General features: G+C 48.2%; 1 protein-coding gene across 1 annotated transcript; it reads right to left on the bottom strand.

The window, feature by feature from the left end:
* Positions 1-14,853: 14,853 nt before the first annotated feature.
* LOC120847802 (guanylate-binding protein 5-like) lies at positions 14,854-25,983 on the bottom strand. Its single transcript, XM_040219681.2, has 8 exons — positions 25,863-25,983; positions 25,660-25,748; positions 25,217-25,378; positions 20,561-20,621; positions 20,349-20,497; positions 18,774-18,860; positions 15,854-15,968; positions 14,854-14,942 (listed from the first exon to the last, which is right to left on the bottom strand). The coding sequence occupies exons 1-8, from the start codon at positions 25,954-25,956 to the stop codon at positions 14,854-14,856; spliced, it is 846 nt and encodes a 281-aa protein (XP_040075615.1). The 5' UTR covers positions 25,957-25,983.
* Positions 25,984-26,225: the final 242 nt, after the last annotated feature.

Raw genomic sequence — 26,225 nt, 5'->3', positions numbered from 1 at the left:
GGCTCGTAATTACGTCACACTTTTCAAGCTGTCCCATTACCACTGTATCGTTTCTTCTTTCACCAGAAGGGATATATTTATATCGCATAACTAAGCGAAAACGACATAACGCATCAGCACAGCCGCGAGCCCGTCGAGACCGAAACCAACCAGAGGCCACCTTACGGTGCTAGAGTTCCTCGATATGCTCCCCCGAAGGGGGGCAGAGTTGCGCATTTGCCTTCCCCGCGCCGCCACGCCGCTATTCGCCAAGATCAATCACGTGAGGAGAAAAGCATCCAGCGCCGCGCAAGAAAGCCACCTTTACGGTCGCTCCGCCGACGTTGCACGCGCCCCGGCGTATGTTCCGCTGTTTTCGCCTCCTTCTCCTCTTTCTACTACAGGGGGATTTCAGATAAGATCGACCAAAGGGTGGCTGGTCGACATTTTTAAATCAACTGATGTTTTTATATGACATTGTCTAGTGTCTGGTATAAACGAATCCACACTTAGTTTTGACCAGAAAAAAAATTTGGAGACAAGAAAAATCGTAAGGCGGGGAGAGGTGGACAGTTGCAATAACGCGCACTGATGGAGGGGGCAAGTTTGAAAGTGAATAATTAAAACAATAAAATTAGGAGAAATTTAAAACCTTTTACAAACAAACTATGGGTACAACTTGCTTGTAATATAAAGTAATAATATTCATTAAAAATTTATTTAGTTTTCTAAAAATTGCCAAACATGCCTGCTCGAACGACAAATGGCAAACTTTGGAAATCTGTATCTCATGAAATAATTTAATCATTATTACATAACATGCAGACATTATTTTACTAATATATGGCTATTATTGAAAAAATAAATAAGGTATCTGAGTGACACAATAGTTACAATATATTTAGGCAAACATGGGAAAAAAATCAAACAAAAAAAATTCCAATGCGAATAAAAAAAAAAAAAACACCACCTTCGATTTTTTTTAAATTTGGGTACCCTGTTATACTCTATTTCGGCATTAATTTCTATTAAAAACATGTTGCATCATTGCACTGTGAAAGAAGAAACAACTCCGCAAAGTAGGGTCCTTTTTCAAAGCCTACACTTAGCAGTGTCCTATACAAGAAGTGACTCTGAGTTCCAGTTTCATGAAACTTGCACAAATCTTTTAGATACATTTATTCAGATGAGGTCATTGATAAAAAGAGCGATCGGTCACACAGTAAAAGGGAGGAGAAACTATATACAGCATTTTACATAAGCGTACAAAGTGGTATCATATTAGAGACTAATGATTTGAGAAAAGATGATGCAGTGTGAAGTTGTACCTTCCGGTATATTTTACATCTAGAGTAAAATAAATAACTTTACTTCCACACACAAAAACATAGATATCATAGTAAGATATTTAGGTTGGCTGTGTATTTACGATTACAAACAATTTCAGGTGACGGATGCCATAGTGCCTAACTGGAGCAGCTTCGATGCTCTCGGTGTATGAATGAATCGTGGCAAGCCGATATATTTTATCCTGCTCGAGGATAACATTTTGGGATTTTTTTTATAGTGATCAGATAAAAATTATTAGTAACCACCAACAAAAACAGTAGGTTAAATACCCCGTGAAGAAAAATGTGATAAATAAGATGTCCCTGCATTCAAAATGAGCAGTCCTTGGGAAATCAAATTCGGCACTTTACGCTAAGGTTTTCCTCGCTGTACCCATTTAATAAAGTTGGTTCCAAGCAGATCCGACTGTCCGTGCTACATATACGTCACAGGTCCCTTCTGTTGATGACTTGCTGAGCCGCCACGCGTGCCAAGACTGAATGCCAGGGAAGGCGCGCACCGTCAGCCACTCTTCTTTTTTTTGTTCACGATACCGAACAACCTCATTTTCGTCCAGATATACAAGATGCACGCCTTTCAGTTTCTTTGATAGAACGCTCACCATTGTCCTGGCCGTCTGAATTGCGCCTACTGAACGTTCTCTCAGGTTCAGCGTGGCCTGGTGCTTCACGAGTCCGCCAACTCCGTCACATGCATTTTTCCCATGTCCAGATGCAGAAAATAACCACTGGGCTTGTGGGCAATCGTCCTTTGCAAATTGGTGAAGCTGGTAGCGATTCTTGAAATGACTGGCGGCGCCGTCACTTACGTACGTCACGTACGAGTATACCGCAACGTTGTATTCAACCCACTCCTTCACTTTTTCTAGAGCCAAGCAAGCGTGAGCGGCGTCGTGACACAGGTCCTCACTGATGATGGCAAAGCTGTTTGTAGATTTTCTTATCGTCACTACACATGTAAATATCGAAACTTGTTTTTTTTTTCCAGTGATATGCTTGCACTTCGTCAGGAAGCACGATGGTCCAGTTTTCAGCAAAGTCAAAATGAAAGACAATGCTCCCGCGTTGCATGCAGTTTTTCATCGTAGATCGCTTTACCTTGCGTTTGCCGGATATGGTTGTGAAGTACCCAACTTCCAACCGTCACTTGGATGACCTTTAGGAAAGTCTCAGGTTCCAAAGTTTTTTTCACAAGGTCGCCGGACTCCCATGTTGCAAGCACAATCTCTTCATCCTCCGGGATATCAAGTTCCTGGAGTGTAAGAAACTGGCCTTTTGGGCAGTGATCACCGTCTCCTTGAAGGCACAGTTCTGTTGCTGAGTCGCACATAAATGCCGAGTTCATTTCACCAGTGTTGAATGTTGAGCCTGTAACGTTCTCTAGAGCGGCAATACAAAGATAATAATTGGCGCAGCGCACACAAATGCACACTTCCTGGTGTGGAATACATTGGACCCATCTAGGGCGCAACGAATAAAATTTCGTTAGCCCAACGCCGGAATCGGGATGCTTGTCTTTGTATATACGGAAGGCCTCTCGTATTGAGCGTGTCATGAAGCGCTTTGGCACGAACGTTTTCTCTCCGTTGAGCATGACAGAGATGACGTCCTTCTGGTTGGGACTTTGGCGCGAACATTGTAGCTCGTCTTTCGTGAAGTACTCTAGGGCAGCAGACAGGTTCTCAGGGCTCACCTTGCACCTCGTGTAAGGATCCGGCTCATACCACACGCCATGCTTTTCCTTGAGTTTTCGGGATTTACTGATGAGGTACATTGAGGCCTGTGGAATCATCTTTTGAACCTCATTCTTCGTCAGTGTTGACGGCAGGAGTGTAAGCGGTTGACAACGTTCCCGGAGAGAGGTGGCGGTTTCAAAGGCCTGCCGAAAGTTGTCCACCCACTCAGTGCATGTGGAGCATGTTGGTTCGGACGACCCCGATGGTGCGTCCCTGTCGTACGCAATACGTAGCCTTGAGCGTATATTCTTGACAGCAACCTGCTCCAGTTCTGTCTGCTTTTTCTTGACATAGGCAGGCCTGTCCCGACTTCTTACGACGCTTGGTGTCTCAGCGGCGACACATATGTAGGTAGTATGCTGCGATTTAGATCTTCAATTGCTTCTTCAGCTGGCACAAATATGTCAGGGCACTGCTCTGAGCTTCGCATCGAGATCTCCTTAGTGATGTGCATGAAGCAATGGTAGCACAGGTAGTCCGTTGCACTCACTTTGGTGGAACAGTCAGGCGGAAGAATTTGCTTCAACGAGTTTAGGTCCAACTCGCCAACACTTCGAAAATTCCGCTGCTTTGGTATAGTCTTTTTGTGTTTGCAAAAGTAATCTGCACAAAACACTCGTTCGGAGCTCCAGGACGTCTTCATAATGTATACATAAATAATAGAAATTAAACCCCAACTGATGGCATATAATTGCCAAGTGAAAGAACTACTGGGTGCACAAGTGACAAGTCCGAGGCTGAGGAGCTCACTCACTGCAAACGTACATTTGAAAAGAGAGGTCACAACTGAGGCTGTCGGCAAAGCTTGATCCACGTCAAAGGAAGAAAGAGGGAAAGTCTCCAGACAAAAAATTGTGGTCAGTGGCCTTCGAAAAAGACTTTCCGGAATCGCACTGTCGTCCCTCCACGCGCTGATATGAAAGCACCCGAGCTTCTACCACGTGGTTCATGACACAGCCTGAGCCATGTCGGCGACCGGTTCGCGAGGGGTTGGCGGTGGGGTTACGTTGATGGTCACTCGGATTAGCCCTTGCTGTACTGAGCTACCGCCTGCAGTGCCTTATCGCCGGCTGGTGTCAACAACGAGAACACACAGACCCTGTCTACACCAAAACTACAAGCGTTCACCGCACACGTGTCGCCGCCGCTGTTAAGCTTTTGTGAAATTGCTTTCTTTTGCCGCGGAGAACCGCCTTATCTTAACTACGCGCCTGAAATCCTTCCAGGCGGGCGTACACAATATCAAGCGTTTCGAGAAATGCCCGTGGAGTAGAACTATGGGAAAATTCGGAGCCCGCGATGTCGATATCGTCGCCGTTGTGTTAGTACGCCGTCACGTACTGCAGTCCCCCGTTGGGGGAGGGGGGGGGGGGGGGGCGGTCTTACTACGATAACATGGCGACAGCGTTTACACTCTATGTATTTACGCGAGGCTCGAGTATTTGGGGATAATGCTGCCGGTTGGTGTGTCCCTTTGTGCCTGATATTATCGCCCGTGACGCCAGCGAGTGAGATGGCGACAGGCATGACTGCTCAGTAAACAGGCGTCGGCGGCCATGTTTTGCTGGTTGAAGCGAACCCCCTTGTCCTTGATAGCGAGCGGGGAAATGCGAAAAAAAGATTGTATCGGCCTTTTTGCCAGAACTAGCGACGAGTGTCGTCTGCGGTTTCCGGCAACTATTTTGCCATAATCGTGAGCTTAGCGAGGAAATGATTTTTGCTAGCCACAGAACACTACCACGCAGAAAGGGAATGCTTGAACATGTTTTTGTTCTGGATATATATCAGGGATATATATGAGAGAGAGAGAGATGAAGGTAGAGCGGAAGAGGGAATAGCATATAGTGTCACAGGAGAATAAAGTAAACAAAGTTCCTAGTGGCCGATGGCTGCATGATCTTTTCTCGGATCACTAGTCCGTAATATGATACCTCTTTGTACACAGTAGTTTCTCCTTAATTTAAGTGTTGTGGGGGTTCTTTATGGGGGAGAGTCCCTCTATACTAATAATCCCGCCCGATCGGTATGCGCTCCGCCCGTCACCCAGGGAGTGACATACAGCAACGAGAAGTCAGCGAATGGGTTTACTGTACCTCTCGGTTGCCCGTCGTCAAGAGCCGGTAGTCCGGGCCTCCCGGCCCTTGTTGACGCCCGTCAATCAGAGCTGACAGTCGGGGTCTGTGTCCAGGCCTGCAGATCGCCTTTTCCACGCCAGCGCTGCGTAGGCTGGCTGTCCCGGGCTATCAATGCCCGAGTCTCGCTGCGGAACCACCCCGGGATCGTCTTAGCCCAGGTCATATGGCCCGGGCTCGCCGTTTCCACCGGTCTTGCTCCAGACCTCGCTGGTGGACCGCTCCGGGGTTCGTTATGGGCCAGGCCAGGCCTAGGCCAGGCAGCTTGGCTTCGACGTTCCTTGTCCAGCTACCAGCCTCGCTCAGCTCGCAATGTCCTGCGCCCGCTCGTGCCTTCTCCGCCGGCCGCCTGTCACGTGCCCTCTGCCTCGTCTTTCACCCCCGGCTCCCACACCCTTCCCCCCTCAAGGCCCGGACTTCGGGGGACTTCATGGGCCTCAGGGAGCCGCTGGGTTTCATGGGCGGCCGCTGTTGCTGTTGCCGAAGTGGCCACGTTGCAGCGTCCGAAAGCGGCGTAGGTGGTGGTGGCTAGCGAAGCCGGCAGACAATGCCGACCTGTCTGTCGCTCGCTGTCCCACTCACCGCGATGCAGCAGGGGGCTTGCTCTAAGCTGGTCCGGCCGACGCAGACGGACTTGCCCCGTTCCGCTTAGAGGTCACAGCGGGCTTAGAACTGCCCGCCTGAACCGTCCGTCAGGCCGAACAACTGTCAGCCACCCTGAGCACTTGGGAAAACGAATGGTCCCGTCTTCCCTCCCGGTGGGCTTCCTGGGTTACGCCGTCTGTATACGGCCGTCTTTCCAAGAAGCTATTCTGCGCAGAACAAACTGTAAAAACAACGCACAGCGAACAAATACTCTGCCGCAGAATGTGGCAGTGGCCATAGCCTCTACCGCCATAGCTTGCCGACGGGTTCGTGTACCATGCGGCCAACTCAGCAAGTCTGCATTCCAGAGCTCGCTTGTGGGTCGCCAAGAACAGGGGATTTCTTGTGTCCTACCACAACCTGATGCTATACGCCTTCCCCATCGCGACGACGGTAGTATCCTTTCAAGTCAGCGATGTGAACCGGGCAAGCCTCCTGGTTTTTTATCTCGCCGAGTAAGCCTAGAAATAAGACACGACGCTCGCGTTTTTATTCCTCGGGTGCCCTTCTCACCTCGGAGCAAGCGATGCGGCAAAACCACTAGCTGCGTTGCTCAAAGCGTGAGTTTCCTTCAGAACAGGTAGCGATGGCGTAAACCTAGTCCATCTTTTGCGCAAGCGAAGGGATCCAAAGCCTGTGGCGGGATGACAAAATACCATACCCGCAATTCCGCAACGGCTACATATACCATGTGCTACTCGATGTAAGCGTCAGCGTCCCATTCCGTCCACGTGCATACGAGCTCTAGGGACTGCTCGGTTCTCGGAGGGGGCGGTAGCTCAGCGAGCAAGCCCGCTTAAACCGTTCACGCCTCAAGGCAAGCTGGACAACTACAAGCCACCTAAATGTCTACCGCCTCATCCCCGGCCAGGTCGTGACGCGACATAACTTATTAAAAGTCTTGCTGTCACTGCCACGACCGGCCAGAGTGAAGCCGAAAAAGTATCCGATAAAACATTTCGCAGCTTTCTCGGAACGACCCCCTCAAGGGAGAGTCGTCCCTCTGCCTTTCGTCGGTTGTTGGAGTGACGCGAAACAACTAGCCGTCTTGGCCCAGCGGTTACAAATCATACTGCTCCTTAACTCGCCTGCCAGCGTTCCCGGTGTCAACTGCAATTTACGCCAGTTTACCCAACACCCGCTGACAATCTCGACCGCCAGTGTTCCCGGTGTCGACTGCAATTCCCGCAATCTTTCCGACACCCACTGACAAAACCCACTCTGCACCCCGGGCCTCGACAAGCGCTTGCTTGCCTACCGCATCACTCCAAGCCTAAATCCTAAATATGGAATAAGTCCTGGCTGTGTTCCCTCCTGCCAGTCGCTATCCTGCCTTCCAGCGAACATGCCGTGGCTCTCCTCTGCCTCCGAAGACGACTTTCTTACATCTTAACCGCGCTCCTCGTGTTCCCCCCGGTTGGGTCACCTTCTGCCAACCACTATTCTGGGGTACCCGAGAACGCGCGTCCGCAACCTCGTCCTTCGAGACCTTTAAGTACTCGATTCGAGGAGACACCTGCTGAGCTCTGCTTTGAGACAAGTCACCATAATTCCAACATACTTTGTCTCAACGGGCATCGTTAGCGTTAGTGAACAACCCGCTCAACGAATCCATGGGACTCTCTGGGGACGACTAGAAGCAGAGGCATACCGAACGGGCCCCACGTTGGATGCGCCATTTTAATGTGGGGGTTCTTTATGGGGGAGAGTCCCTCTATACTAATAATCCCGCCCGATCGGTATGCGCTCCGCCCGTCACCCAGGGAGTGACATACAGCAACGAGAAGACAGCGAATGGGTTTACTGTACCTCTCGGTTGCCCGTCGTCAAGAGCCGGTAGTCCGGGCCTCCCGGCCCTTGTTGACGCCCGTCAATCAGAGCTGACAGTCGGGGTCTGTGTCCAGGCCTGCGGATCGCCTTTTCCACGCCAGCGCTGCGTAGGCTGGCTGTCCCGGGCTATCAATGCCCGAGTCTCGCTGCGGAACCACCCCGGGATCGTCATAGCCCAGGTCATATGGCCCGGGCTCGCCGTTTCCACCGGTCTTGCTCCAGACCTCGCTGGTGGACCGCTCCGGGGTTCGTTATGGGCCAGGCCAGGCCTAGGCCAGGCAGCTTGGCTTCGACGTTCCTTGTCCAGCTACCAGCCTCGCTCAGCTCGCAATGTCCTGCGCCCGCTCGTGCCTTCTCCGCCGGCCGCCTGTCACGTGCCCTCTGCCTCGTCTTTCACCCCCGGCTCCCACAGTGTGTGAACGATTTCTTTAGTTATCATTGGCCTCATCTGAATAAAAATGTATAAAAGATGTGTGTTGGTTTCATGAAACTGGAACTCAGAGGCAGTTCTTGTATAAAACACAGCTAAGTGTAGGCTTTGAAAAAGGACCCTACTTTGGGGAGTTGTATCTTCTTTCTCAATAAAATGATGCAACATGTTTTTAATGGAAATGAATGCCTAAATAGAGTATAACAGGTTACCTAAATTTTAAAAAAAATCGGGGGTGGTGTTTTTTTTTATTTGCATCGGAATTTTTCTTTGTTTGATTTTTTTTCCATGTCTGACTAAATATATCCTACTATTGTATCACACAGATACCTTAGTTATTTTTTGAATATTAGCTATATATTAGTAGAATAATATCTGCAAATTATATCATAATGATTAAATTATTTCATGAGATACAGACCTCCAAAGTTTGCCATTTGTCGTTCGAGCAGGCATGTTTGTCAATTTTTAGAAAAATAAATAAATTTTAAATAAATATGATTACTTTATATTACAAGCAAGCTATACCCATAGTTTGCGCCTAAAACGTATTAGAGTTCTCCTAATGTTACCGCTTTAGTTATTCACTCTCAAACAGGCCCCCTCCATCAGTGCGCGTTAATGCAACTGTCCACCACCTCATGCCTTACGATTTTTCCTGTCCCCAAGTATTTTTTCTAGTCAAAACTAAGTTTGGATTCGTTCATACCAGACACTAGACAATAACATATAAAAACATCAGTTGATTTGAAAATGTCGACTAGCCATCCTTTGGTCGATCTTATCTGAAATCACCCTACTACTACTAAGCGTTGTTGAATGAAGATGGGGAAGGGGGGGGGGGGGGAGAGGAGAGGGCTAATAGTGAATGCGCAGCGGGCGCATTGGTCACTGGCTCTCGGGGGAAGGGGTGTGGTGAGAAAAGTTGGGGGGTAGAGGGGGGAGGTATGAGGGGGGAGGTATGAGGGGGGAGATAGGAATAGTTTTATAGAAGGGGAGGGGGTGGGCCATGTCGGAAAAAGCGCAAGGGGATTAATTTAGTTGTATCGAACACCGGGTGTCCGGGGTTTCCATACACGGCGGCGCAGCTATTCGCCAAATTTAGTCACGTGATGAGCAAAGCATCCAGTACGTGCAGGAAAGCCGGCGCTACGGCCACCCGCCGAGGCTGAATGCGCAACTCTGCTACCGTAACTAGCTCTACACAGGAACTCTATATGGGGGGGGGGGGGGGGGGGGGGGGGGCGCCGCCGCCTGTCAGCGCTCTCTGTCCACCGGTCAGGTAACTACGGAGATGAAAACGTCTATAGGTCACGTGACACGAAGTCATGTGATGTCCTTTTCGCTAAATTTAGCGGTGAAACTGAATTGGTGCTGAGGTCACGTTCCCGCTAAACCTTAAAAGGTTCTGGTTGGGGGTAGTTTCTCCGCCAAATTTAGCGTTGGATTGAATTGATGTATAGGTTTGTAACGTTCCATAATGCAACGCGCAACTACGCTGACGCCACTAAATGCGGGAGCGGGCGCCTAAGAGTTGCGTTCTAAAATAATGTTCTTCCCTGGTCGACGTCATTCATCAAAACGGCATTACTTTCAAGGGATACGTGAGCACTTGGCGAAAGTATGTTTGTCATTCTTAGGACTGTTACAACAAGACAGCCTCATTTGGCATAGTGTTGTCCAGAAGCTTGTTGCCGGTATATTGAGCACAGGAAACAAGTCATCTAATGATGCGCCTTGAGCAGTGAATGAATGATGTCAGTGTTGTCGTTTGCTGTATATCTTCGCGAACCCGCAATTAATTGCTAACGCCGTGTGCAGCGAGATCGTACTTATCCCGAGCTTGAGAAAAAAAGCACGTCCTCCGCGTAGTTGAGAGATTGACAGGCAGGTTGGCGCCTTTTGTAGAGCAAAATTTCCTTTTAGTTTACGTCAGCTAGAAACAATAAAAAAACCTATCGCGATTACTAGGGTCGTTGCTGCTCGCATCAAGTAACTAAGGCGCTACAAAATGACAATAAAAAGTAATAGATACAAGTAATAAATTGTAGTGTGGTCACTAGTAGAGAAGCCAGACGGGTAGTCAATGCTATTAAAACATATCTTTTACTACCCCGGGTAGCAATTTATTTGAGTGCGTATTTTCTGGAATTTTTTTATTCATTTCAGGCAATCCTTTCCCGGCTTGCTTGTCGGATTTAGGTTCCATTGATTTTAAACGCTCGTGGCATTTAAGCTGTATTATGCACAGCCTAAATGTAGCGAGCGTTCAAAACAAAACCAGCCTAGTAAAGCAGATACACAGAAAACACAGCTATTAGCAAAAAAACAAAAAAAAACAAAACAAATTAGTTGTTAGTTGTTTTTACAGCAGGAGTTTAGTCTGCCAGAACATGGCGACATTGTTGCCCCCTGTGGATGAGCAATTTAGCCAGTGCAGCACGACTGCCAGCCTGGGATGTTTAACAAGCACCATGCAGTAGTGATACACGAACACGGTGTAAGATAATACTCTTCAGGTGAGGACAGCGCGCTCCTCGCGACGTGCCAATAAAGTTCGCTTTTCACTCGATCTCTTTCTCTCTCTCACTATCGTTTCAAGCGGCGCCAGCAGGTGACTCGTCGACCCATGGGCACGTAGGGTGCCTACATGTCTGTCTGTCTGTCTGTCTCTGTCTGTCTGAGGGTGAAGACATCCATTGTTGCCCTGAATGTGCCAGCGCGTGACGCTCTCGCCCGCTCGGTGCGTGACTTGGGAGGTAAAATGGCGTCTATTCATTAGCCAAAGCTACGCGCTCGAGCTGAGTGACACCAGATAGCGCGCGCTTCAAAATGCATAAAAAAACTGTTGGGCGGAAAAATGGCTGAGATGTCACCACTCAAGCAAAAGCGCGCGTGTGTATGAAGGCACTCTATGGGCACGGTGTAAGAAGCAGGAGGCAAGCAGCAGTGCACAAGACGGCTCGTGCCGCCTCATGCTCCCCACGCGCAGAGCTCCAGCGAGGTTGTCGCACGTGCAGAAAGACCACGGTGTACCGGGGTGTCATGGCAACGAGATAGTTTTTTTTCGCTCTCACACCGTTTCGCCGTTTGGCCGCCACTGTCAGCCGCGGGCACGGTGGCCGCGGAATGATGCAGCCTTTCGGATGCCCGTCGAAGGAGCGCTATCTGATTCCTCGCGCCGCGCGTTTAGCCCCGCCGTGTCCTCAGCTAAAGAGTGTGCCTAAACACCGTGTACATGACGGGACGCCTGAACGATGTTCATCCGAATCGAAACAGGCAAGGACCCACACTGAACCTAGGATTCCTGGGTTCTACAGCGCGAGCTTTCGCTCCGAGCTTTTGAGCATTAACCCACTTGGCCACCGATTGTTTTTTTTCTTTATTGCATGCAATCATATACGTAAACACGATTTATACCTTGCTACATCTTATCACCATGGAAAGCGCTGATAATAGCACAAGCTTATATCACTTAAAAGGTTAAAACGCGCGAACAAACAGGACGAAAAAGACACACGCACAACGCGGACAGGCGCCTGCCCGTGTCGTACATGTCTTTTTCGTCCTGTTTATTCGCGCCTTTTAACCTTTTAATCGAGATGAACAAACTAGCCCCAACCAAAGTTTTATTATATCGCATATCAGGGAAAGACCTGGAAAATTCTACGAGACTCCCGATCGGAGGCATTCAGTTTAGAGGAGCTCGTTTTAGCGAACGCCGTTTTACCGACCCCAGTTTATCGAATCCCGACGACTACGAGACCGTTCACGCTCTGACGGCGACACCGACTGCGAAGACGGGGCGAGCTCTCTGCAGCCAGTCGCAGCCACCAGACGGCAATCGTGGGACACGGAAAATCGACGTCTTGGAGCGTTGCGGACGCTAGGCGGCAGGGTGCTGAAGACACGTCTTCTGCTCGTTCGTCGTCATCTGCCGACGTTTTTTTTTTGAACCTTGCGTAAACGGTGAAAATTGTTTTTGAGAACGTGAAAATTTTTACGAAAGCGCAGCACCGCAGGAAAAAGACACAAGTCGTCGAATGCAAGTTTCGCCGGTCTCTCGGCGAGATCAAAACTTCCTTGGCCCGCCGAAGCGCTGCGTCTCTGTACCTTCGCACGCTTGGAAACAGATCAAGAATCGATGCCGTCGCAAAGTTTTGAAGGTGTGTCGCGCGTAGATGCCTTCTCTATCGCCCAACTGTTCCGGCGTTCTGGATCGCCAACGAGTTACTATCAACAAAGAGGGGGGGGGGGGGGGGGGGGGGATCAGTGGTTGCTATGATGCACGATTAACCATGGCTATGTTCCCAATCTCCTTGAATGGATAACATAACAAACAGAGTAACGCTGTGGAGGAATTGGTAGGTCTTCGAACGCAAAACTATATGAAGCAACAAGATCAAACTTTTTTTTAAACGCGGCCCATACGTGTGCAATATGCCACCATTCCCGTACCCCCCTACCCCTCTTCCGTGGCCACTGGATCAGGCTCGTTTCTGGACCGCGAGTGCCGCAATTGTTACAAATACAGTCGCAAGAGTGAAGTAAAAAGCTCCTCCAGATGTAGATACTTCTTCACGCACCGTTGCACTCGCGAAAAAAACAATTCCACAAGGCGTCAGTTCATGATCGTCATCCAAGCGTCTTAAAATTTTGAGTCTACAACAAAGGCGAGCTCGATATACCCGTCTTGCCTGCACGTAACAAATGTAAGTGCACACACTAGGCAACACTGAGAAACGTGGCACGTTTTTGTGCATTCATATCGTGCGAGCGCGTTTTTGTGTGGTTGCAGTCTCGCTTTGCATCTGGCTCCTGCCCTGTTTTTAACCGGAGTTCGTGAGTTCCTTGTTCAGATCTTCTGTTCGGTTCGTATATAACAAGCGGATCAACTACTGAACGATCGGAATGTTAAATAAAAAGTTGTCAATGCAAATGGTTTCTTGACCGGTGCGAACGAACAAAAGTGCGAACGAACAATCAACTGAAAATTTAATGACACGACATTCAGCTTAGTCTATAAAAAAACACGTGAAATAAATCCTAAAAAGTAACGGTGCTGCATTCTGTAATGTAGGGCACAACCAAGGAAACGTTATGTGCGGTCTGATAGCTGATGTACTTTGAGAAGTTTTGTTTTGCATTCCACGTAACTCTAAAGGCCATAAAAACTGCGACGCCGCCTGCAAGCAAGATATTTGTTATATCTCTATCTCTTTCCAGTCCGAACTCCGAAGCTCCAAAGTTTGAGATGTCAGAATAAGGAGAAACAAATATTTTGACGGGGGACATCAAAATGATTTAAAAAATATTTTCAAGTCTTAAAAAAAATGGCGTCACGGACGTCAAAATAACATTTAAATATATATATTGAGCGTGGACGTAGAAAAAGTCACTACCTTATATGAACCTACCAAACTCAAGACTTTAATATTATGAACCGCCAAAACAACCACCCCCAAATATTGTCACGGGTGGTGACCAATAAACAAGAAATAAACAGGAATAAATAAACGTTTAATGTAGCGAACTTGTGCCAAAAATAAAAGGGTACAAAAGATAATAAGAGAGCGTCGCGGGCGTCGAAGTCGGCGTAACAGCAGAGTCGAACGCTGGGGCGAAACTGACTGTGGCTCGCCACGCGGAGCCCCTTATGTACATGAGTGGTCTTCTGGAATAATCGGCGTAGAAACTTCGACGCGTAGAACATTCGGGCCTGGAACAAGCAACATGATTCTCGAATTCTCCAGAACACTAAATTGCAGGAATAAACAAAAGACACGTCACTCCCAGGATTCGAACCCTAGCTTTTCGCGTGGGAGGCAAGCGCGATAATCGTTAGGCCACGCGCGCGCTGCCTACTTGGCCAGCTGCGCGCGCGGCATTACTCCCCCCATTAAAAAGTGCATCGACCCGATGCAATCCAAGAACAAAACAAATAAAAATAACGGTAAACTAAAGAGTCCTTTGGAACATATAAGGTCCACAGTCCTATCTAGCGTAGTACGGCTTCAGTCGCACGACGTGGACGACTTCCGGTCGTGGTGGGCGGCGTGATGATGTTCTTGTTCCGTCGGGCATCACCTCGTAGTTCAGGTCCCCGTGTCGACGAAGCACTTTGTAAGGTCCAAAGTAACGTTTCAGGAGTTTCTCGCTGAGACCGCGGCGGCGAATCGGTGTCCACACCCACACCCTGTCTCCGGGCTGGAAGTGGACGTCCCGACGACGAAGGTTGTAGCGGCCAGTGTCGATACGTTGTTGGGCTTGAATCCGGAGTCTGGCGAGCTGACGGACTTCTTCTGCCCTTTGGGCAACCACCTGGGCGTCGTCGCTTGCGTCGACAGCCGGTTCGTGGGGTAACATAGCGTCCAGCATTGTCGTTACCTTCATGGCCCCTTTAACGTCAGCACTATGTTAGACAGGTGAGCTCAGGAAGGCACTTCAAAGTAATTGCTTAACGACGAAGGGCATGAATAGACCAATCTTAAATAACCTCCCCTCCCCCTCTCCTCAACTTTGGAAGCAACTTTTTAATAAGGCTCTTTCACACTCTTGCAGCCGAGTAAGACCGAGAGAGACAGAACCGGTTTTTAAGCCTCTTGCGACATCTTAGGATCAAGTGCACTGCTGCGGAGCTGGTCCCAAGACGTCGTAAGAGGATTAAAAACCGGTCTTGTCTCTCTCGGTCGTACTCGGCTGCAAGAGTGTGAAAGAGCCTTTATTAAAAAGTACGACAGAAATCAGTGTCATTATGCTCTTACCTCGGATAAATCAGTCAGAAGAAGGCGCTTGACGGCAGGCAAAAAGAGAGTGTGACACTCCAGCGATTTAAAAATATCTGGAGGACAAAGGAAACAAACTTTGCACCACAGACACCTATTAGGCACGACATGAACACACACTAACATAGTTACGTCTTATATCTTTCTTTCAACTGGGTACATTTTGCCATCAACAGCACAGGGGCAGATCCAACGGGGGGCGACGGGGGCAGCCGCCCCCCCCCCCCCCCCAAAACTAAGTCGACCCCCCCCCCCCCCCTTCCTCCTTCTCGGAGGGCAATTTTAAGTGGGTAGACCCCCGACCCTGACCCCGACCTCGACTCCCGACTCCCGACCCCCAACCCGACCCCCCCCCAAATAACACAGATTACCGGCCTGCCAGGTGGTAGAAGGCTCGGTACTTAAGGATGAGGGTTCAAAATAGGGTAGGTCGCAACCTAGCAGGCACACTTGTACTCTGAACTTAGAGAACCACTCAGTCGAATGGCAGAATAGTATCCTTGCAAATTTTTTCGTCCACCCCAAAACGGAGTTCTGGATCCGCCCCTGCAACAGCATAAAAAAAAAGCTCGAGGTACACCTAAGCATTTTTTACGAGTTCTGAATGCGAAAGCATGCAAGCCACTCGTCCGCTCCCTTTGTCTTCTGCTGTGTACTAGCGCGCGCACGCTTCGGTATCTCGGAGGCCATGACGCAGCGGCCAACGGGAGTCCCGTCGACGCGTGCCAGCTAATGAAACCGAAGGCACGCGGAAACTATCTGCCGTTTCCGCGCTTCCAGCTGATGACGTCAGCTCGCTCCATGAAACAGTTAAAGCTTTCACATTAATAGCCTGCTGGGAAATCAAGATTAAGAAAATGGCCAACCTACAAGGGCAAGCATGAGAACTTTATGGAGATGGCATAAGAAGTTTATGAAGATGATGAAGAAGGAATCTGCACATAAAAAGTATGCGTCCTTCTCACACCAAGGAGGCTAATCTTGTAGTCTTCGCTCTCTCTGCTGTGAGTTTCCATGAGCCGGTGCAACCACTGGGTAGGTGTCTCATTGTCAAGAGTTGTCTGCACAAAGTCCTGCACCACCTGCACTTCCAGACGGGAAAGGGAACAGTCTATAACTTAACACCACCGCCTTTAACAATTTGCGAGAGCTCTGAACAGCACCCCGATCTCAAGCAGCGAAATAAGGAAGGTGTCTTAGTTGCACACGTGCCCTTGATTCCTTTGTGCATCGTTGCAAAAGGCACGAGGCATTCATTTTTGACTCACAAGCGCCTCACTTTGGACATTGCTTATTACAAACTGAGCTATGAGATTGCTTTTCATGCTTCACATAGCCCCTAATGAGTTGTCGGGCACAACTTGAGAAATGAATGCAAAGAGTTAGCAAAATGCCTGTACATGTCACTTTCCTTGTGGAGAGTTTAACAGTAGAACTTCATGCAAAAGAAAACAGATGCAAACCCACGCAATTAACAGGGTGACGACCAGTTCCCTTCGCCTACTACAAGTAGACCTGGGTTTCTTGTCTCCCCGGGTCTCTAGCAAATTTCTAGAACTGAGGCCAGATTCACGAAACGATCTTACGCCAAAAATGTGCGTAAGACAAAACGTAAGAACAAATTCGTATTCACGAAAAAAAATTATCGTAAGTTTTTTGCAGGTTACGACGGAATCCTACGACAGCTCCGGAGCTGGCTTACGCACTTTTTACGATCAAATCTGCATGGCCGACAGCGTCGCTCAGTCACTTGGTCGCGACGACCAATAAATGTTTACTTTTCTACGTGCTCCTCTCGCGCGTCCCGACTTCAAGCAGCAGGAAAAAAGTAAAGAGTACTTGAAACAGACCACGACGAAACAACGAACAAGAATGCTGGACCCCCAAACACCCGCAAAAAGCTCCAACAGCCACGATTCCACAGACCCCGACCAAGCGAGCTCGGCAGTATAGGCCTAGCAGGAACTCCGACTCGGCACAACATTGCTCTGACGGTCCTTGGCCAAGACCGTATGCCCACGACCGGCTGGCGTGCTGAATGGAATATGCCCGTGCGACCCTTGTGGACCCTTCCCGTATTATAGTTTGATCGCTGACCTCAATTTTAGATTAAGAGGTTAATCTCCTCCCCGGACCCATTGTTATCTTGTTTTCCGAGGCAGCGGTGGCGAACGCTGTCGTCGAAAAGCGACTCACATTGATTTTATCTCCTTGTTTTATGTGATATAGAGCTCAAATAATTGCCGTATGGATTACCTTCGCAACACGGTATGTACACTTCGTTATTAGTATGCCGTTTTTATTCTGACACAACTGCACGTCACTGTCGAGCTATAACAGTTTGTGGGAGCAACTCAATGTTGGTCCAACCTCTCTTTGCCGAGTGTCACGGCACTATAGAGTTGCAATCGCAAAAGATTGGTTCCGAAGCGCTTACCGATTCGCGGTCCAACACCACGAATCTAGCACCTCAATCAAAAGCGCGCGTCCGCTTCGAGTGTAAAGAGGTATTTACGTGGCTCTTGGTGACATTCTCGTAGTTCGAACGTATATATTTTTAACGTCGGATCGCTCCTGCATCTTCGAGGCTGCGAGAAACGTTGCGGCGATTTGTTTCTATCTACGTCACTTTGCAAACGACTGGCACGGGCCGTCTTTTACCAACGATGACAGTTGTGTTGACTTCGTAGCGATTGAGTTCGTAGGAGTCAACGGAAGCGGTTATGCATCCCGGCCTTGGCATTCGGGCGTGTTTAAATTGTGCTAGCGTCGACATATCCGTGCACGGACACGGACCCCAGACAATCAGTGGTGGAAAGGCCGCCTGTGTTTGTTGTTAAAAATGTAAGTGCTCCAAACCATGCCGAGCTCTCCGATTGGTTGTTTGTGCTTTCAAAGACGCCAACGCTATAGCAATAGCACCGGTAAGTTCTAGTTTTTCCGTACAAGAACGTCGCTTTTCTCCTCTGACTTAAAAGCGTGTTTGTGAACACCGATTTCTTCTCCTCTTTCGATGTTGTTAACTTACAAAGGAAACTTCTTAGCTAAGTTGTTGTAAAATAAGAAGCTGTTCGTGAATCTGGCTTCTGGTGATTGCGTTTTGGGGGGTTTCTTTTGGGTTTTATTACTTTGTGCATTGCTCCTTCATTACACTTCTTGCCATTATCTTCAAGTAGAAAGTGTTTTCTTAACAGGGTATTCGGGCAGCCTCCGGCCGCCATGACAGGAGGTGAGAAATACTTCCAGGTTATCTTGTTCTCGCTTGTTTCTGGGTGGGCGCGCGATGACTCTTGGATCACTAGCGAGCAACTGGGTGAGAGCTACGCTCTAGAAATGCACCAGTGTTGTGCTCTTGGGAGCTCGATGCGCAATGGTACAATCAAAGTGTCCCAAGTGAAGTTCTTTTGATTTCCTCAAGATGGAGGATGCCACCGAGCTTGGATTCATCTCCTGTCAACATTCCCGCAGAAGTTTGCCACGTTCCCAAAAGTAAGGGTGCCCGCGAGTTTTATTTAATTATTTACAAAAACCCACGGTGCTGAAGCATTATAGCAGGTACAGCCCAATACATTAATAAAAAATAAATTTCTTTGTGAAATAGGGGGTTTAACACCAAATAGTGAGGCTCGATTAGGAGACTATGGAAGATACCTATGAAAGGTGGGGAAAGGACGAGAAAACACTTCTATTTTTCTTTTGGAAGGCTAATAACTTTTAGCAAAAAATTAATATTTTAGAAGATGTTCACTTTGTTGGATATGTTCTGCTCGTTTTTGTCTGCTTATCCACTTGTGAATGAAACCAAGTACATCCGAGCGCCTCCAGTGCAAAGAACTAAACGTGACTAATGCACAGATTAAACAGGAAGATTGCTTTCACAAACTTACCCAAAGCAGTGGCGGAAAGCTGAGCAGATCATGGACGAAACCGTCGTTCCATTTGGCACGAGACAATTGCGACCGCAAGGCAAAGAGCTGCAACAGAGAAAAACCAATGATGGACCACTAATAACCGACACCTCCCAGGTATAACAACTGACACAGAGCAAATGACATGTCCACATAACACAACAATGAATGACTCATTCTAACTGCCAATTCAAAAGTTTTAAAAAGAGAATGACATCTACATATGGTTATATGGTAAAGTAACCATTACCTAAACTGAAAATAATCCTCTACATTTATTGTGAAGTTTCATTCATTTGGAGGCTACAGTAATATCCCAAGAGATAGCCCACCTAAAATCGAAGGCAAATCATGTTAAAATAAGGAGTAAGCTAACTTTCAATGTGCAAATAAAAAATGAGAAAAAAAATGCTACCGTAATGTTTCGAAAGAACGCCCACACAAATTAAAGAGATAAATAGTTAAAAAACATGGGGTGGGCTATCTTTGGGGATGCCACAGCAAAACTTTATCGAAAATTAATTATAAACACCCCGGCACGGGCTACAACTACCTAATGCGGGAACCGATACCGCAAATTCGTGTTTCACGCAGGAATTCGCTACAAAATCCTGCGTCACGGGAAAGGATACCGCAGGTTGTGGACACAGCAGATTCGAGCTTCACGGTGCGAAGGCCCCGCGGAAACCAGTCAAGAACTCGCATCTCACAGGAACAAATACCGCAAATCGTGGACGGAGCAGATTCAAGTTTAATGGTGCAATAAACACGCGGGAACCCGCTACGAACTGGCCCGTCACGGGAACCGATACCGTGCACGCAGATCGCGGACAAAAATGCGGGAATTTGCTACAAACCCTTATGTTAAGGGAAAAAGTAACACAGATTGCGAACGCAGCAAAATCGTATTTCACGATGCAATATACAGGCGGGAATCCGCTACAAATTTTATGTCACGGGAACGGATACCAGATTGCAGACGCAGCAGATTCGCATTTCACGGTGGAACATACACGTGGGAACAACTCGCGTGTTAAGAGAGCCGATATCGCGTGCGCAGATCGCAGACAAAAACGTGGGAACCTGCTATGAACTCGCTTGTTAGACGTGCCGGTACAGCAAACTGCGCAGTTGATGAGATTCTCGTCAAACATCGCGCGACGTCCAACAAGAATCAAGGGGTAGGCGATGTTTGGGAATTCTTATTTTTACAGATATTTAGCCAGAAAAACAGGATGGGCGATCTCCCAGGGCCGGGTGTTCTCTCAGAACTTCACTGTAGTTTTGGATCTTGTGACCTATGGAACTAGTGACTGACCTTCCCACTCAACAATGCTCGCTTATCTCCCGTCGTGGCTAAGTAACACTATTTCTGCCGAGGTCAGAATTGGCCAGGGCCCTGGAATTACTGAAAGTTGACTATCTTACGGTGTTTTTAAAACAATATCAAATTGTGCCAAACATAGGGGTGGGTTATCTTTCGGGGGTGGAGCATGTTTCTTGATGGCAGATTCGTTTTAGGAAATCTAATCACATAAAAAGGAGGTATCCTGCCTGTGTGCGTCTGGCCAATAGCTCCAGGTAGTCAATGTCAGCTTGGTCGATTATCTTGACTGAGTTGTAGATCAGGTGCGAGCTGATAAGGGTTGCAACAGCAAAAATCTTGGCATCATAGTTTTCAGAGACATTGTTTGCGGCAAAGCCTGCAACAAAATTCATTAGGCTTAACTTTGGCTCTATGAGATGCAAGATATAAAACCACTTGCCTTCAGTGTCCAAGAAGATTAGAGATAAATTCTGCCCTGAGGGTAGCCTGACCTTCAGTGGCTGAAAACGAGGTAAGGTTGTACATAATAAAAAAATACACAGCGCAAAAGGACATAAAGGGAAGAGACACACCGGATAGAACAGAGTGCTGACTCGCAACTAGATATTTTAATAGAAAAGGAGGAAGAAAAATATTTTGGTCACCATAAATCGCACGTGTAGCCTGTGCCATGATATGTGGTCGTTATGGCACATGCTGGGCCTTCATAGTAAGTTTCTTTATATTCTTCCTACTTCTTCTTCATACGTAAGGTTGGCAATTTTCTAGGTCAATAATTCTAAAGATTTCTCCATTATTCAGAAAATTCAGAGTTAATAGCTTCGTATTATACTACTCGCCACAATCATATAGCAACACAGTGTTTGATGAGTAAGGAAGAAAGAAAAGAGAAATAGCAACTTAAAGGGAAGCTCAAAGAAGTCAGGAATGACTCTCTATGGTTTGGCTCCTGAATTCAGTTCCTGCACGAAAATTGGGCAGGACTGAAACTGAAAAGTTTATATTAGAAAACACTTGCACCGATTGCCACACGGCTTGCAATGAACCTCTCTCCCCCCGTTAACTGTAAAAAGTGTCGACACATAATCGGTGACATCTGATGTAATTTTTACTCTTACAGCTTTTTAAAATTAAAAAAAAAATGTGGTGTTACGTCCGACGTAACCCAAAAACAAAAGTTAAAGTTACGTCTGACGTAACCTAAAATACAATTTAAGGTTACGTCCCACGTACTAGGAAACTGGGTCTTGTGTCCCGCTTTGTCAGATTATTCAAACAAAACTGAAATGAAGTTACGATGTTGTAATCATAAAATCACGTAGTTCCATGCCCCTCAGCCGGGGCCTTAGTTGACGTCGTGGCAGAGGGGGCTGGACAAAGTCGTTGCATTCAGTTGGTTTCAACACGCAAAAGAGGTGACATTATATTTTTTCTTTTTGCAGTTCTTAGAAGGTTACATACTCAAACTTTCTGTAACGATTTGGTAACTGGTTGCTGCATGCGATACCAATACCACGGTCAAAGAGCGGAGAGCCCCCAGTGCGTTTGTGTCACGGCTACACGCTAAATCAAGTTGCCACTGAAGAGTGGTGAAGGCATGGACCCTCACGTTAGAGATTTCACAACAGGACAGTCAGAACATGATTTTAAGTACTAAACTAGAATTGCGCCAGGCATAACAAAATATTTAAGTGGAGTTATTTCGGATGTAGCTTTAATTTTTATTTTACATTATGTCGGATATAACTTTAATTTTGTTTTTTTAGGGTTATGTCGGATGCAATTAAAAAAAATTTATGTACAGCGACGTTGGGTTCTCTCGGACGTAACTCTAGACACTGTGATTAAAAAAACTGTTCAGCTTTCGTTTAGTTGAACCCGAGGGGTACATTGCTGCCAGTAAAAATGTGATTACAACCTGTATTGCTACAAGATATGTCGAGTATATCGCTGAGAAAATTGTTTATTGTTTACAAAAACACAAAGAGCAAGGCAGCGTAAAAAAGGTATGTAAAAAAAAACACCAGGAAGCAAGCGAACCACGAAAGACAAACGTTCGTGGACCCTACCTCTTCAGTGGCGGGCTGGCAGACGTGCTCGCGTACGGGTTCTAACCTCTCTGCACAGCCTTGCACGCCACCCAGAATCACATTGTAGTAAGCACATAAATATTATCACACTCTATTGAGTAAAGCTATATGCACTCCAGAGTGCACTTCGGACGGAAATGGCTATATGCACTCCGCTAAACTCGTATAAAACAAATGGTCACAACGAGTTTTCTGAGCGATAGCATAGCATAGGAAACTATTCAGAGGAAACAAACGATACAGTATGAGACCGCGTCAACAGTTATACAATCTGTACGAAAAAAATATATAAATAAATCGAACAATATAGACGTGCAATTATAAGGGGGAATAGCCACGGTCCACTTTTGCGCACCATGCACCTCAGCCAACGCCAACGCGCCTACAGTTCACAGGAACTCGCCAGTTTCCCACGCTTGACGTACGTCGTTTCACGCATCGGCAACGCCCTTCCTCGAGTTCTCGCTTGATGCACTCCCAATCACCCGCATTCACCTGCCACGACGTCACCGAGAGCACCCACCCCAACGTGGACACGAAGTAGCTCCAGGTTGGAAGCGCGTCGAGGTGGCATTGCACCATTGAGGTACGCGACTGCCAGATGGCGTGCAGGCCTAGCAACATCATCATGTGCACCACCTCCGTCTTATTCCTCTCCTCGAGTTGCAGATACTTGAAAGCGCTCCACTCTACTTCGAAGGAGTCCCGGAGCTTAAACGTCGTCCTCATCTCGTCCCAGGAGAGGTAGGCGTTACTACACTCGACTAGGACGTGCTGGATGGTCTCGGGCGCCCCGCAAAGGTTGCAGTTTAGGGACTATGGCATGAAGAACCCCTTGTGATTGAGCCAGGTTTTAACTGGAAGGACCTCCATGCGCATCCGGACGAAGAAGTCCCTTGTCGCCACAGGGACGGGAGGATTCGCACGAGTTTGTAAAGTTGCGCCGCGTCGTCGGGCGTCAATGGTTGTCTGTAGAGCGGTGGCAAGAAGGATGCGGAAACGGCATCCCAGTACAGCCGCCTCTTTCTGACGGTCACCAGGTACTCCCAGGAAAATTGGGCCTGCAGAAACTCAATGGAGCTGGCAATTTCCTTGTAGAACCGCAGGGTGGCTTTCTTGGTCGTACGGCCACTCGTGCTCACCCTCTAATTCCCGAGATGTGAGAATCCAAGGTGGTGCAGCACGGCGCCGAAGGTCGGGTCCCTCGCATCCCGGAAGAGCAGAAAACACTGCACGTGCAACTTGAGCACAATGTTAACGAGGCCCAGACTGCCGCTCTCTTGGTGCAGAAAGAGGTTGCTCCTTCATGTGCTTTCCATGGCGGTCTTCCACACGAACATGGCCCAGCTCCGGTGTACCTTTCCGTCCTGGCTGCCCGGGCAGCAGATGGCCTGAGCCTTGTACAGCACGGCGGGGTAGCTGACTGTGTTGCACATGTGAGCTCGGCTGAAGAAAGACAAGTTTCTGCACCGCCAGGGCGACAGCTTGGCGGCAACGGAGTTGGCGGTCGGTCTCCACACTGCGGCCGTTGATCGCTGCGGGTCCAGAGGCGCACCCAGGTAGCCGTCGAGCGAAGTGCTCCATCCTATACCTCCGAAAGTTCTTGGCATAGTCTCCCATGCACCGAGCCACGCCCTCGCCGACTTGCTGATCATGGCCCCTGAGGCAGCGCAGAACCGGTCCACGTGTTGCAGGATGGTCTGCACCTGCACCTTGGACGAGCAGATAGACGAGTCGTCGTCTGCGAAGGCCAGCACGCGGACGTCTTTGTCCCCAAGCCGTAAACCTGAGATGGATGGGTCCGCATTGACTGCCCGGCAGAGTGGCTCCAACTGCAGCGCAAAGAGGATGGGCGAGAGGGGGCAGCACTGCTGAACCGACCTCCCGATGGAGATGGGACCTCCCCTCTGACTGTTGATGAGAAGGCGCGTGGAGATGTCTCGGTAGCAGAGCGCGATCCACCCCCGCAGCTCCTCCCCCACGCCGAATCGATCCAGCGCCGCCAGGAGGAACCTGTGGGACACCCGGTCGAAGGCCTGCTGCAGGTCCAGCTGCAGGACCGCCAGGGACTGGTGACCCTCCGCCGTCGCCTCGCCGATCGCCCGCTTGATGTGGAGGTTCCTGGATATTTCCCTCCCGCGAAGGCTGTAGGTCTCATGGGGCTCTATGATGGATTTGAGCCCTGTGTCAAGTCGCCTTGCGAGGATCTTGGCCAGGATTTTATAATCAGAGCAAAGAAGACTGATGGGCCGAAAGTCCCCGACCTCGGAAATAGGGCCCTGTTTAGATTTCTTCGGGAAAAGTACCGTGAAGCTTTGCCGCATGGTCGGAGGAAGTAGCTTTCGTCTCCGGAATTTTTCAATTTGGTCTTGTATAATGTTTGCGGAACCTACTGCAAGGATGTCTGCAAATAACATGTAACTAAACTTGTTTCGTTTGCCAAAAAAAAAAAAAGAGATGGCATAGCATAGGGGTTAAAGTTTCCGCTTTATACGCAAGTGGATGCAGGTTCGATCCACCGGTGGGCCTGTTTTTTTTTTTTTTTCTCAAACATTTTGTTTTGTCGAGGCATTTGGCAATATTTACGACATTTCTTTTTTGCGATGAACACTAAAAAAAACCAAATGTTGTCGACGGATTAAGTACGAAACGAGCGTGTTCGTAACAGTAATTCCTCATGTTTCATTATTGTCGACGAAACTTCACAGAACTAAATGGTATGGGACTCCCTTTTCGTAGGTGCGATCGGGAACAGCGGGGCTTGGGTTTCCGGCTGGACGCCGCGAAGCGGCGTGTACTGGTTAAGTTTTGTAATTAGCAGCCGCATACTGCAGCCGCGAAGCGGCGTGAACGCAGGCGAGGGGCTGTGTTAACGAGCTCCCCAGTGATACACGCGTCGTTCGGAAAGGGTGGCCCAAGCGGTATGAGCTCTCCGCGGAGTGCGTATAGCCATTTCCGTCCGAAGTGCACTCCGGAGTGCGTATAGCTTTACTCATCATGAGTACCTGTCCCCACATCCAGATGCCCATCGTTTCAGGTCGGACCGTGGGGCCTATTCCGAATCCCTTGGTCTTCCCCATCAGTTGGTTCATGAGGAAAGACTTGCCGGAGTGGAACTTCCCGACGACGGCTATGGTCGCCACGGGCCCCTCAATTTTAGACACGACCTGCGAGGAAGACCCCACACGAAGCATGAATCAGATTGTGGAAGACCCGCCATAGAGCAATAAAACGCGCCACATCGTGACTTTCTTCTTCTTTTTCTTTGATAGCTTGCCACACTCAGACGTTTTCAACTCTTCACAAAGAGCCTCAATGCGGTGATCTTCCTTCGTGGAAGACACTCTCGGCAGAGACTCTTCAAATTTGCGCAGAGATTTGTCATCATCGGCGGTCGAACACGGAATGAATGAAGCCGAAGCCTCGAAATGTAAGTTAAGTTCCTTACCTTTATATTTTCCTTCACCAACACAAGCCTTTTGTGGTTTAGGTCTGGTTTAACTAGTTGCAGAGGCTCGTCCGCAAATTGTCTGAAATCTGAAAATGCAGGAATTATAAAGCGGGTCGAATGCGACTGCCGACTGCATCCTACGCCAAATGTCTGGTTCGAGTGAATAAACGCAGCACGCGAACTCATCTCAGCAGGCTTACTTGCTTTTCCGAATGAAACCAAGCAGGAAATAAGTATGAATAAGATAGGTACAGGGATATTCTGAAATATTTTTGAACCAGCCGCGGTCGCCATGCTTCGAAGTGCGGAAGCAGCAAAGAGATGTTAATTTTGAAATATCCGGTGAGACAATCTCATGTACTCCAGCTCCACCTCAGAAACGGTCATTTGATTTTTCGCCGCTTGCTAGTCTTAAGCGCTGTCATCAGTAGCGATTTTTAGTGATAACATGCAGACTTTTGCATATTTTTAACCTTGTAGGACGGAAATAAAGGTGGCGAAAATCTGGTTTGACATCCTTCTCTTTTCTTTTCTTTTTATTTTACTACAAAACGAACAACAAA

This window comes from Ixodes scapularis, unplaced genomic scaffold, assembly GCF_016920785.2.
Source record: "Ixodes scapularis isolate PalLabHiFi unplaced genomic scaffold, ASM1692078v2 PGA_scaffold3__209_contigs__length_174095766, whole genome shotgun sequence".
Lineage (NCBI taxonomy): Eukaryota > Metazoa > Arthropoda > Arachnida > Ixodida > Ixodidae > Ixodes > Ixodes scapularis.
Note: the sequence above shows the minus strand (reverse complement) of the source record. Positions and strands in the feature narration are given on the sequence as shown.

Excerpts from the sequence above, each read along its gene's own strand:
- LOC120847802 (XM_040219681.2), bottom strand. The coding sequence starts at position 25,956 with ATGGCGACCGCGGCTGGTTCAAAAATATTTCAGAATATCCCTGTACCT. Across the intron at positions 25,749-25,862 it reads GGTTTCATTCGGAAAAGCAA|ATTTCAGACAATTTGCGGAC; the intron begins GTAAGCCTGCTG and ends CTGCATTTTCAG. Across the intron at positions 14,943-15,853 it reads CTACAAGATTAGCCTCCTTG|ATATTTTTAAATCGCTGGAG; the intron begins GTGTGAGAAGGA and ends TTTGTCCTCCAG.